Raw genomic sequence first — 14,314 nt, 5'->3', positions numbered from 1 at the left:
TGTAATTTATAGTGTAAAAATGATCCCTGTGCGGTGAATTAAGTGTTGACCCTTTGACCGCCAAATATTATGTTTACAATGTTAGAATTGTATTTGTGCTTGAATATGTTGTGAATGCCTTGTTTAATGTGTTTTGTAATTTACTTAACCTCCTCCCACCACGACCTGACCATGTATATTGACGGTAATCGTTACCCAATATTTTCGAAAATAGAATCATATTAGCATCACAAGTAATATTTATTTACATCAATTTTGTTTGCCTTTTCAGAATCACAGATTGAAAAAGTTTGCACCAGACAGTTTGTTGTAACGTAGTTGTGCTTGTTTTGTTTGCCTGCCTCTTTCAATTCTTATTCTGTTATTAGTATTTTAAATGCTTGGTAGACCTTTCTGACCACTCTATTTCCTTCCTCAAATGTAGAATAACGCAAATATGTTGCTTTGTCCGTGACATAGTTATCTTGTTCTCTGTTTATATTTTTGTGGAAAAACAGCCTTAGCACTTTTACTGTTTTCATTTTTTTGACTTGGAATACACTGCTGCCACGTTTTGATAATGCCATGTTATGTTTCACAAAATACCATGCTTTGTTGTGTGACAGAGACATATTACAACTAGATGCTATAAATTGAACAATATGTAAACACACTATGAGTGTATATGGATAAAAAAATAAACTGGGAGACAATATTGTGTCATACCTCATTGTACTATTGACCTTTTGCACAGAATGTGTACAGTAATTTGTCCAAGGACATGAAGGGCATTTATATTAAAAACCAAAATTGAAGTTCATCATTAGAAAATCCAAGGCAACTTTAGTTAACAAGAAAAATAAAATGAACCCTGACAAGGACTTGCATGTATTTAAAGTACAACTACAACATGCTTCGCTTTAGGTTTGAGCAACAAGTATTTACAACATACTGGTAAACAAAACTCTTCTCTAAGTTGCCTTCAAATGGGGACAGGGCAATGTTGTGATGCACTTAGATGTCATACACATATGCTGCTAACTTGAAATATTCAGTTTGAAGGAATGGCATTTCTGAAACAATCATTTTATTGTACAATTTGAAAGCCAATGCAATGGAATCTGTAGGTTGTAAGTTAGTATCAGTAGTTTCAGTAAGGTAGTAAGTAAGTGGAATGCTTCAATGCCAACACTACTAAATCATTGCTGTGTATATGGTGATGAAAGTTTTGCTATTGTTTAAAATATCAATCTGAGCTATTACACATTGCTTCCAACACTGCTTATAATACAACATACTAAATGGCAGACATATATTAGGCTAATAGTGGTATTTTTCTGACATTGTTTATTTACTTATTTTTTGACACAGCAGGCAAAACAACTCTTTTTCATTTCCTGGTTTTGAGATTTTGATCTTCTTTCTTGGTCTTCTTTCAGACTAGTGAAAAACAACAACTCCAAACATGTTAATGTATGGCATTTTGCAATGCATATACTGTGAGCCAAATATCTCCACTTCTGTGCACTTGCATATCTCAGACTCTCTAGTTTTGTTCCTATCTATTATGAAGGGATTTTTTGTATAGGGGTTTGTTCAAATATCATTCATAGTCAGATTTATGGAATATTTTATTACTGAAAACATGGCTGTTTTGGGATTTATGAGTGATAAAAATAAAAATCTGAATTCCGTTTGTAAAAACCTTTGACAACAAAATAAAACAAGAACTTTGAACCTGGCTTTGTCCAATATTCACCATGACCGGCTGCTCGCGATGCTCTTGACCTGGCTCACAGTCACCTATTCCTGGGTAACTGAACCACCAACTACCGCTGACTTGACGGAGCACAGTAATTGGCGGCACGAAGCTTTGTAGTGCTAGCGACTGCAGCTCTGTAGCCGATGTCACGTGAGCAGTCTCATATAAAATAATGTGTTGGTAACACTTTACAATAAGGGACACAAAAAATTAGGTAGTTAATGATTAACAAATGATTAGTTACTGTTTTTCAGACTGGTAGTTACTGTTTTTTGAATGAGTAACAAATGGTTAGTTATGGTTTTTCAGACTAATAGTTAATGCTTTTTGAATTAGTAACAAATGGTTTGTCAATTATTAGTTACTGATTGACTGTGATTCAAACAGTAATGATTAGTTACTGTTTTTCAGACTGGTAATTACCGCTTTTTGAATGACTAACTAATGTTTACTGTTTTTCAGACTGGTAGTTACTGTTTTTGAATGAGTATCGGATGGGTAGTTCATGATTAGTTACTGTTAAACAGACTGGTAGTTACTGCTGTTTGAATGAGGAAGGAATGGTTACTCAGTAACATTAACTAATAATTAGTGCTTGAATCAATCACTAACTAATCATTACCACTAACTATTTGTTCCACATTCAAAAAACAGTATCTACCAGTCTGAAAAAAAGAAACTAATCATGAGTGCTTGAATCACAGTCAATCAGTAACTAATCATTAACTAACTATTTGTTACTCATTTGAAAAAGAGTAACTACCAGTCTTAAAAACAGTAACTATGCATTTGTTTATCATGAACTGCCTATTATTTGTGTACCTTATTGTAAAGTGTTACCAATACGTTTTAGTGTGCATAATGTGTCGTACAATATCATACACGGTTCACAAGAATGTGTGGGACTGGAACTAGTAATGTTGTTTTAATAAACATTTAAATGGCTTGCTCACATTGATACAAAACACACACAAAGCAGAATCCTTGGTACAATAAAGATACGCTCTTTTTACATACAGTGTTTAGTGTTCCATCTTGATTTTGTTAGAAAAATAATAATTGGGTTGTGTGTGTGTGTGCTGTTGCTGATTGTGTCATGGTTGTAAAGCAGAGAGGTTTGCTCATGGAAATAATTCCCATGTGACTTCATATGTGTTGTTGTTTCATCTTATAGCTGCAGGCTCATTTGTGCTCCTGATTTCAGCCATTGAAGAAGGGAAAAAAACACACACAAGAACACTGTTTTAAGCAGTGTCGTTGACAATATTAGGGAATGATAAAAGTATGTCAATTAAACAGCTTCAAGCACAGAGATTTCAGTTTTGTTTTGATGACGTATCTTGCACAGAGTTGAGGGATGAGTGTAGGGAGCTGACACGTTATGTATGTCATTCTGGGAGTGGGTATTTTTTGCAACACATTTAAGCGTCAATTTATATGCGTTTGTTTACAATACGGAGGAAAAATATTCATTCACTGTGTTATGACTTTGTAAAATTTAATTTTATGATATTACCCAAGTAGATTGGACATCTATCAGTAGTCAGACTAATTGTCAAATGTATGCCATAGTTTGAGTAAATCTTGCTTATTGCAGGACGTTTTCCTATAGCGCTTTGTTTGCGGTGACATTCTAAGTTGCACAATATCACAATTTCTGTTATTTCACGAGACCAAACCATTGTATTAATCTTTATTTCACTGTGGATATGTGTTATGTAAAATAATGTGACACAAACTGATTCATTCAAGTTTTTTTAATTCATCAAAATGCATACTAACTGTTCTTTTTTCTACTTTCTTTTCATGGTGCACTCCTTGGATAAAACATCAATTTCAATCCAGCAGGTAAGATGATTTTCATTTCCATTCATCTTTAAATCTCGCACAGGTCTCTGTAATGTTAGTATTGCAGTCTTATCAACACCATGCTCAAACTGCCACTATCAATATGGAGGAATGTTAACCTAGAAATAGCTTCTGTCCCTTTTTGACTATTCTTTAGTCTCTCTCTTTTCCTCTGCACCTATTTTTAACATACAAATACACACACACACACACATACACACACCCACATACACACACACACACACACACACACACACACACACACAACACACACACACACACACTTACCTCCACACTCACCCTAACACACACTAACTTACACTCACACTCACACACACACACACACACACACACACACACACACTGTATAGAATCTAGCTAGCAAACCTACTGTTGTTAGACACATCTCTCCCAAATGCTGCTTTTTGATTCAGATTAATACAAGACTAAGATTTTAAGCAACAGTCATGTAACATAGGCAGCTGCATTGCTCTTTTTTGTGTGCTGTGTGATTCCACCCAAGGTTTTAAACCATACATATTAATTTTACTGCTGTGCAGTCATCGCCTGAATAATGCACAATCATCCTGTGCAGAATGTTGTGCAGTGGTTTCCTACGATGGGAGTCCAATGCTCAAATGTAGGTCACTGCACTTGGCACTCAGATTGAATCAGTAGATAAAAGACTCTCTCTATCTATCTGCGCCTTTTACTCTGTGTTGCTGTATGTTCACAATGTGTTCTCAACATAGTTTACACATTAGTTCTTCTCTCACATTTAAGATTTTTTCAGCTGTTACATTTTTAAATGACCTGCCGGGAAGTAGTACTAGTGTGTAATTAATGGGAACCACTTCCCAATACACTACAAAATATTACCACTGGCTAACTCACTTTACTACTTACTTATCACTTTTAGTCAAGTCATATCTAAAGTTGGTGACAAGGGCAATTTCTATGTAAACAGATACTCAGAAAATTAAACAATGAAGTGGCTTTTTCAACAGCTTTTAAGTTATTTTGCTCTTTTCTTTTTCACTTAATTTTAATTAGTGAATGGTTGTGTACGTATATCTACTAGTATGTGTGATCTTATTGTAAACATATACAATAAAGAGTTGTGTAGGATGTGTGTACAAGTATGTGCAGCCAATGTGTCAAAGGTTGGTTAGTGTGGATGACACTGGAACTGAAACTCTGCAGAACGGAGAACAGTCTTTATCTGACATGTCTACTCTGGAAAGTTGGTCTGGGACTTTGTTCAAATCATATTTGTGATGATTATAAAATGTTGATGGACGGTTCACGTTCATATGTTTGTACTAATCCGACTAATTGCAGTTGTATAGTGGGCATATAAACACTTGTTGAACAGGATGGTGTTTACGGTCTTTTCTGCAGCGTTTGCTGTCCAGGGTACTGAAGTGTTGCTGTCAGTTCAGGACGTTGCGCTGGGTTACCTTTAAATAGACTCTGGTTGATTTGAATTTTACCATGTTGTGACTAATAACAACAATAATAATAATAAAAATAATAAAGCCAGTAATAGTATTAGTGATTGTGTAGCATTTCATTAATTCACTTTTAGTTTAAAGTTAAAAGTATCATGGACAGTACACATTAATATACATCCATGCTAATTTGCCATAGGGTAAGAATGTCGTTATTTTTAATTCATACAAAAAACGCTCTAGGTTTTGTTTAAAAAAAAGAATATTTCATAGAGACAACAGCCCCGTCGTTGTCGTTATCATTTTGCTAACAGAAAAAAAGAGCAGTGGATTTCTGAGTTTTGAAATTTAAGGTAGATGTTTCCTGGCAATGAAAGAGAGCCCTTTCTCGGATTTGATTATATTTTTTCTCATTTCACTTAGAAAAAAATACATGCCTCGCATTAGTTTGAGCAAACACGTGCCAGATGTACCATAAACATATCCGAAACATTAAACTCGGGGAGTTGGATGGCAGGTTATACGGTCTCATATTTTAGCCTGTAAGTGACGCTGTTGCCTGGCAAATCTATTCTACCGTGCGATGGGAGACATTGTAGTCCACTGTCACTGCGTCATACAGGAGGTTATCTGTATAGGAGCTGGGGCTCATCGGAGATGCATTTGCTTTACACTTCTAAAGCTATTCTAAATTAAACTGTAATTTATGCGTTTTTCTCAGTGAGTTGAAAGCTTCATTTCATTGTTCGATTTGCACATGGCATTTAAAGAACATCCTCGACGCGGAGGAGTACTAAGATGGCGATTGTTTGGACGATTGCGAGGGGCAGTGTTTCTCCTTATTTTTCAATTTATTTTTCTTAATCAAACGAAGGCACAGATCCGGTATTCCATCCCAGAGGAGATGAAGAAAGGGTCTCTTGTTGGTAACGTCGCACAGGACCTTGGTTTGGATCTGAAAAGGCTCCGTTCTGGCCGGGCCCGTATCGTGACCGGAGAAAACATCCAGTACACGGAGCTGAAGACAGACAAAGGGACTTTGGTTGTGAATGAGAGAATAGACCGAGAGCAGCTTTGTGGAGACGTAACGCCGTGTAGCTTTACTTTTGAGATTTTATTGGAAAAACCAATGGAGTTGCACCCTGTAACCATAGAAGTACTGGATGTAAACGACAACGCTCCCACTTTTCAAAATAGTCACTTGAAATTTGAAATAAGCGAATCCGCTGTGCTTGGTTCCCGTTTTGGTTTAGAAAGTGCGGACGATGCTGATGTTGGGGAAAACAGTCTGCAGAATTACATTTTAACTCCGAACGACAATTTTGTTTTGAAACAACATGTGAATCCGGACGGCAGTAAATATGCTGAAATGGTGCTTCAGAAACCCTTAGATAGAGAACAACAGCCACGCCTGTCTCTAAAGCTGTTGGCTGTGGACGGCGGAAATCCACAGAGATCGGGTACGGTAAATATAGATGTCAAAATTCTAGATGTCAATGATAATGCCCCTGTGTTTAATCAGTCTGTGTATAAGACCACTGTGATTGAAAATGCACCAAAAGGCTCTCATGTTGTTACTGTGAATGCAAGCGACATAGACAGCGGTTTAAACGGACAAGTAACGTATTCATTTTCAAAATCAAAAGCAGTGATAGCTGATTTGTTCGATATAGATGAGACTACTGGAAGAATATGTGTGGCAAAAGAAATCGACTTTGAAGAAGACAAAAAAATTGAGTTCAGGGTTGAAGCCAAAGATCAAGGCGGACTGACAGATTCTAGCAAAGTTGAAATTGAGGTAATCGATGTAAATGATAATGCTCCGGTCATTAACGTTATGTCATTCACGAGTCCTGTGTCAGAAGATTCCCCTGCCGGTACCACCATTGGCATAATTAATGTGAAAGACCTTGATTCAGGTGAAAACGGACAAGTAAGATGCACGATTGAAGGCAATGTTCCTTTTAAAATTAAATCCAATGTGAGAAATTATTATACATTGATGACTGATGCTGCATTAGATCGTGAAAATCTGTCAGAATGTAACATCACTGTTATTGCCTCAGACGCAGGATCGCCACCCCTTTCAACTAAAAGAACATTTTATCTTAAGGTCTCGGATGTCAATGATAATGCTCCAGTATTTCTACGAGGCTCTTATAGTGAATTCATCGCAGAGAATAACTACCCAGGTGTATCTATACTAAGTGTTAAGGCTAAAGACCCCGATGAAAACCAGAATGCCCGTGTTTCCTATATTTTGGAAGAGTCTGAGATAGGCGGATCTCCAGTTTCAGAATATGTGTCTATAAATGCAGAAAGTGGAGTGATACACGCAGTGCGCTCTTTTGATTATGAGCAGATCAAACAGATTGGAATCACTATCAAAGCGCAGGATGGAGGCTCTCCTCCACTCAGTAGCAATGTGACTGTAAAAATATGATCCAGGACCCAGAACGATAACCTCCTCAGGTTCTGTACCCAGTCCAGACTGGGGCTCTCTGGTGGCTGAAATGGTTCCTCGTTAGCAGATGTGGGCTATCTGGTCACTAAAGTGGTGGCTGTTGATGTGGACTCTGGACAGAATGCCGGCTATCCCTAAACTGCAGAAAGCCACAGACGGGCGCTGTTTGAAGTGGGCTACAGAATGGAGAAATAAGAACTATCCGCCAAGTCACTGATAAGATGCTGTGGAACAAAGACTGACTGTTATAGTGGAGGACAACGGGCAGCCCTCTCGTTCAGCTACAGTCATTGTTAACTGGCGGTGGCGGACAGCTTCCTGAAGTGCTGTCTGAGTTCACGGCTTTACACACCGACAAGGAGTACAATGAAAACTGACTTTACTTAGTGTGGCTTTGGCTGTAGTTTCCTTCCTCTTCATCAAGTGTTTAGTCGTTATTATCAGTAAAAATCTACAGATGGAGACAGTCTCGCATCCTGTATCACTCCAATCTCCCTGTGATTCATATTATCCACCACGTTATCAGACACTTTGGGGGGGGACTCTCCAACACGTGTACAATTACGAGGTGTGCAGGACGACCTGACTCCCAGAAAGAGTGACGTAAGTTCGGCAGAGCTGGTAGTCAGAACGTGCTGATAATGGACCCCCAGTCTACAGGGACGATGCAGCGGATACAGAGTGAAAAAAGCATCTGGATGAACCAGACTCTCCTCTAGGGTGAGTAAAACATTTTAGCTTGTCTGTTGGACACCTTTGTTCTTTCTCTGTTAAGTCGCATTGATAAAACCGTTGTACTCAATGCAGTCATGTTCAGCACCATGGACAGTGGTATCATGCATCCTGCCTGATAGAAATGGGGTTTTGATAAAGATACAGCTTTATAAAACACTGGCTCTTGTACGAATATCATACGAACTGGTATCACTACAATAAGGTACACAAAAATAGGTAGTTAATGATCAGTTGCTGTTTTTGAAAGAGTAGTGAATGATTAATTATTGTTTTTCAGAAGGGTACTTACTGTTTTTCAGAAGGGTAGTAGTTTTTCGATGGGTAGTTACTGTTTTTGAATGGTAGTTACTGTTCTTTGAAAGAGTAACAAATTATTGGTTACTATTTCAAAAAACAGTAAGAGGATAAAAAATCACAGAACATTTCTGAGCTATTTTTTATTATTTTAAATAAACCATTTGCATGACCAAGAAGCTATACAATTTAAGAATCCACATGTGTCCCCTGTAAAACAGATCTGAAGTGTTGCTTCCTGTGAGGGCGAAAGAAGTATGCAGATCCTTTTGTTAAGTAAAAGTACTAATAACACACTATAAAAAATACTCTGTTATAGTAAAAGTCATACATGAAAATGTACGTAAGTAAAAGTCCGTAAGTATCATCAGAAGAAAATGTACTCAAAGTTAATCATTTGGATTTCTAACATACTTCAGTAAATCTACTTGTTACATTCCACCACTGGTGTGTTGTTGGTGCTCTTCCTTCTTTTTCCATCGTGTGCTTTTAATTTGAGATGCAAGACTTGCCGATAGAGTGAAAAATTAGCTCACAGTGAGTAGTAATGGGACAAGAGCAAAAAAAATGCTAAAATGGCTTGGTTTTTAGTTTTGGAAAGCTAATGCTGCATAATAATTTTCAGACGCACATATCTGCAAATTTACAACCAAAGTTCTTATTTAGTTTTTAAACAATCTAACTTCTTGGCAATTAAGGATGCTGTCACTTTGGTTTGCATTAAAGGTATTTCAAGAAGAAGAAATAGCATACTGTCATGGCAAATTATTTAAAATGTCAATGCGGAACATCAGGATGATGCAGAACCGGACCCAATACATATGGCTTCACAACGGTGAAATGACTAGCCTTCTCCTAGATGTGCATTACATTATTACAGTTGAACTCGTCGTAATACAGAATTGTTGGATATCAATGTTTATTGGTGGACTGAATTACTTCCAGATCTGTCTTAAGATACCCTGAAAACATTGAATATCATTGTTGCGAGTCATTAATGTGGTGTAGTTTAAACACATTTCCAAAAATTATAATTTTTGTATTCTTTTCAAATCAGTAGTTTATTCTTTGCGTTACGCTGCTGAGCGAATGTTTGAGAATTAGATTTCATTTTCATATACTGAGTTAAAATAAAGTATGTTTTTAATTTTTAATATTTGATATTCCAATGTGATTTCACACGAGGTAAATATGTGTTCAGTGTGTCTGCTTTAGAGGATTAAGGGCCTTCTTCCATGTTCCCCCTTCAGACTCTAAGGGACGCTGTTGGTCAGTAAATATTCTGTGTATGTCGTCATTTAATCCATCCCCCGGCTGACTATACAGTGAAGAAGGCTCTCGGTGGTTTGTCGAGGTGTATTGCATGGAAGAGAGAACATGGTCTCGCAGACTTGCATGTAAAGATTGAATACGTGTTTAGTTGTAAACAGCAAACGGATACATCAGAACCAGTTTTACCCTCTTATTAACTGCGGGTTTCTTTGTTGCCATGATGGCAACTCGAGGATATCTCACCTACATATGCGCAATGTGGCCTTTTTTTTATGGATTGCGACGGCAAATCGGACTGCTGATGTTTCTGCTTCATGTTGTTAACATGGTAGGTGGCCAGATTCGTTATTCTATACCAGAGGAGATGAAGAAAGGCTCTGTTATTGGTAATGTAGCACAGGACCTTGGTTTGGATCTGAAAAGGCTCCGTTCTGGGCGGGCCCGGATCGTGACCGGAGAAAACATTCACTACACCGAGCTGAAGACAGACAAAGGGATTATAGTCGTGAATGAGAGAATAGACGGGAGCAGCTTTGGTGGAGGACGTAACGCCGTGTAGCTTCAGCTTTGAGGTGATTTAGAAAACAACGAGGAACTTCAGAGTAACGGTTGGGTTTTGGATATAAAGATCATGCCCGTTCCCGAATAAAGGAACTCTATTGGGTTTGAAATCAGTGAATCATGTGCAGTGGAGTGCAGTTTCCACTGCAGAGTGCAGAGGATTGGAGTGGCGCAAAAGCGTTGCAAGATTATATTTATCACCAAACGACAATTTATTTGAGCAACATGCAAATCCAGATGGAGGTAAATATATGAAATGGTTCTCCAGAAGCCTTAGACAGAGAGAAAACATCCCCGTATGTTCTTAAAACTAATCGCAGTTGGAGGAGGAAACCGCACGAAGGTACACTAGAGATAGAAGACGACTGCTCTATGAGTATGTGCTAAGCCTATGATATATAGATTCAGTTTTTAACAAATCGGTTGTATAAAGAATCTGTGATGGAAACACACAACGACAGGCACGAGCATCATTACAGTAAATGCTACAGACGCAGACAGTGGTTCAAATGGACTCATACTACAGGTTGTCTAAAACGAAAGGAAGTGCGGGAAATATATTCACTATTGATGAAACACCGGCACAGTTTCTGTGTCTGGTCAGATAGATTATGAAAAAGACAGAAAATATGAGGTCAGAGTCGAGGCAAAGGATCAGGGCGGCCTAACTGGGACAAGCAAAATAATATTAGATGTTGTTGATGTCAATGACAATGCACCAGTTATAAATATTATGTCATTTTCTAGTCCCGTGTCTGAGAATGCACCTACTGGTACAACAATTGCTATTTTGAACATAAAAGACGCAGATTCTGACAATAATGGGAAAATAAGATGTTCATAGATGGCAAACTTCCCTTTAAGACGAGTCATCTCTAACAAACTATTACAATGTGATCTCAGATCAACATTTGATAGAGAATCTGTCTCAGAATATAATATAACGATAACAGCCACTGATTTAGGGTCTCCACCTTTTCAGCGCCACAAAATTACATCTTAAATATCTGACGTAAACGATAACGCACCTTTTTTGATAAAAACAGCTATACTGTCTACATCACAGAGAATAATTCCCCTGGAATTCGATATTTGCGGTCAGCGCGCGGGACTCTGATGGAATCAAAACGCCAGAATGCTCGTCTTTTGAGGAACCCAAGTCAGCGGTAGTCCAGTTTTACTTATGTTCCTTAAACTCTGAAACTGGAGTTCTTAGCGTGGTTCGTTCGTTGATTATGAGCAAAATTAAAACAACTTCAGATAGTAGTCAAAGCGCAGGATGGAGGCTCCTCCACTCAGGTAGCAATGTGACTTGTGAAAATACTGATCCAGGACCAGAACGACAAACCTCCTCAGGTCTTGTACCCAGTCCAGATGGTGGCTCTCGTGGGTGGCGAAATGGTTCCTCGTTCAGCAGATGTGGGCTATCTGGTCACTAAGTGGTGGGGCTGTTGATGTGGTCTGGACAGAATGCCTGGCTCTCCTATAAACTGCAGAAAGAAGCCCAGACAGGGCGCTGTTGAAGTGGGTTACAGAATGGAGAAATAAGAACTATCCGCCAAGTCACTGATAAAGATGCTGTGAAACAAAGACTGACTGTTATAGTGGAGGACACGGGCACGCCCTCCCGTTTAAGTACAGTCATTGTTAACGTGGGGTGGCGGACAGCTTCCTGAAGTGCTGTCTGAGTTCACTGACTTACACACGACAAAGGAGTACAATGACAACCTGACTTTTTACTAGTGTTGCTTTGGCTTGTTTCCTTCCTTCATTTCACGTGTTTAGTGGTGTATTATATCAGTGAAAATCTACAGATGGAGACAGTCTCGCATCCTGTATCACTCCAATTCCCTGTGATTCCATATTATCCACCACGTTACTCAGACACTTTGGGGACAGGGACTCTCCATCACGTGTACAATTACGAGGTGTGCAGGACGACTGACTCCAGAAAGAGTGACTGTAAGTTCGGCAGAGCTGGAGTAGTCAGAACGTGCTGATAATGGACCCCAGTTCTACAGGGACGATGCAGCGGATACAGAGTGAGAAGAGCATCCTGGATGAACCAGACTCTCCTCTAGAGGTCAGTTCAATATTGTAGATTTGTCTCCATGAAGTTTTGTCTCCTTTTGTGTTTAGTTACATTGATATTGTAGTGTTTCAATCTATACCGTCCTCTTCAGCGCCATGGACAGTATCTCACTTTTCAGTACTTGAAAAGAATACTGATTGAAACCATAACATATACTCATGTCTTATTGATAGGCAGTCTGAGATAAAAAAAAAAAAAATCTAAATGTGCTTGCTCAGCGTGAGTGGGCCACAGAGTATCTTAGTGTTCATTAACTCGTGATTGTTGAAGGAAGTGGTTTGTAAGTGACTAAAATCATAATACTGACAGTCAAAAAGGCTCTTTTCACTGCAACATTCAACATAGCTTCCTTAGTCGTGATACATTTGTATTCGTTTTTTGTTATTTTTTATGACATGTATTGCGGTGTTCTATGCATTCAGACGTTAGCACATTTTTAGATTTAGTTCAATAAGAACTGCTTTATACTAAAAGTCAGGGTGAGACAAGTTTAACTTTGAGGTTATTGTCCTTTTGCGGAATATTGTATCTATATTTTTAGATTATTTTCATAATCCACCAATTAAATTTAATCAACCATTTAATATTTCCAGAAATAGTTTAATATTGTGTTTCGGATTTTGAACTCTAAGGGACGCTGTTGGTCAATCCAACACATTCTCTGAAACATTACTGCACAGTCCCCTCCCTAACCACCGTGTGTTATGAGAGAAAAGGAGGTAGTCTGCAATGTGGGCTGTCATTCAAGGAAAAAAGATACGTATTAATTGATATTTCCATGCAGATATATACTGAAAGGTTGACACAATTTTTCTCTAGAGATACGGTCAGTGTTATTGTTCTTCTTCTTAAGAATACCAACTGTGCGTGGATCGTTGTTGAGCATATTTTTGTTCTGCTATGGCATTTGGAATACCACCGTACTCCGGGTGCATAAAATGGCGCTTTGGCTGCGGACAGAATTGGAAGCTTCTGTTCTTTGTTATTTATCTTAACCACATGGTCAGCGGACATATCCGTTATTCAATCCCAGAGGAGATGAAGAAAGGCTCCCTAATCGGTAATGTAGCACAGGACCTTGGTTTGGATCTGAAAAGGCTTCGTTCTGGTCGGGCCCGTATCGTGGACGGAGACAGCACCCAGTATACTGAGCTGAAGACAGACAAAGGGATTCTAGTCGTGAAAGAGAGAATAGACCGGGAGCAGCTTTGTGGAGACGTGACGCCGTGTAGTTTCAGCTTCGAGGTGATTCTAGAAAACCCAATGGAGTTACATCAGATAACAGTTGAAATAACAGACATAAATGATCATTCGCCCACGTTCAAAAGAAATACTATACATTTTGAAATCAGCGAATCAGCTAATACTGACGCTCGATTTTCATTGACAAGTGCAGAAGACCCAGATGTTGGTGTCAATGGACTCAGAGAATATGTTTTGACCCAAAACGACTACTTTGTTGTGAAACAAAACTCAAATGCAGATGGGAAGAAATATGCAGAGATGGTGCTTCAGAAGCCATTAGACAGAGAGACGAATCCTAATCTATCTCTAAAGCTCATAGCTGTAGACGGTGGGACTCCGCAGAGATCTGGTACAGTAAACATAGATATCACTGTTCTTGATGTCAATGATAATGCGCCTGTTTTTAATCAGTCGGTGTACAAAGCTGCAGTAATGGAAAACTCTCCCAGAGATACTTACGTTACCACTGTTAATGCTAGTGACGCAGATTTCGGGTCAAATAGTATTGCAACGTATTATTTTTCAGATCTCAATAGTGATCTCGGAAATGTATTTATGATTGATAAAACAACTGGCATTATTTTGATTATAGGTTCTGTTGATTATGAAAA

At 38.5% G+C, this 14,314-nt stretch overlaps 2 protein-coding genes and 2 pseudogenes across 2 annotated transcripts in view; all 4 read left to right on the top strand.

Moving 5' to 3' along the window:
* LOC116696672 (protocadherin gamma-A2) overlaps positions 1–700 on the top strand; it is a 3,332-nt gene extending 2,632 nt beyond the window's left edge. Inside the window, exon 1 of the mRNA XM_032527771.1 lies at positions 1–700. This exon is cut by the window's left edge and continues 2,632 nt beyond it. The gene's annotated coding sequence lies outside the window, so the exon portion shown is untranslated.
* Positions 701–5,302: 4,602 nt separating this feature from the next.
* LOC116696673 (protocadherin gamma-A2-like) lies at positions 5,303–8,223 on the top strand (annotated as a pseudogene).
* Positions 8,224–9,823: 1,600 nt separating this feature from the next.
* On the top strand, positions 9,824–12,582 carry LOC116696687 (protocadherin gamma-C3-like; annotated as a pseudogene).
* An 81-nt stretch (positions 12,583–12,663) lies between these two features.
* The window catches only part of LOC116697328 (protocadherin gamma-C3), a 1,850-nt gene continuing 199 nt past the window's right edge, over positions 12,664–14,314 (top strand). Inside the window, exon 1 of the mRNA XM_032528651.1 lies at positions 12,664–14,314. This exon is cut by the window's right edge and continues 199 nt beyond it. Coding sequence (XP_032384542.1) covers positions 13,359–14,314 — 956 coding nt within the window. The 5' untranslated portion in view covers positions 12,664–13,358.

This window comes from Etheostoma spectabile, chromosome 10, assembly GCF_008692095.1.
Source record: "Etheostoma spectabile isolate EspeVRDwgs_2016 chromosome 10, UIUC_Espe_1.0, whole genome shotgun sequence".
NCBI classification, from domain to species: Eukaryota; Metazoa; Chordata; class Actinopteri; order Perciformes; family Percidae; genus Etheostoma; species Etheostoma spectabile.
The sequence above is the reverse complement of the archived record's forward strand: the minus strand, read 5'-3'. Positions and strand labels throughout refer to the sequence as shown.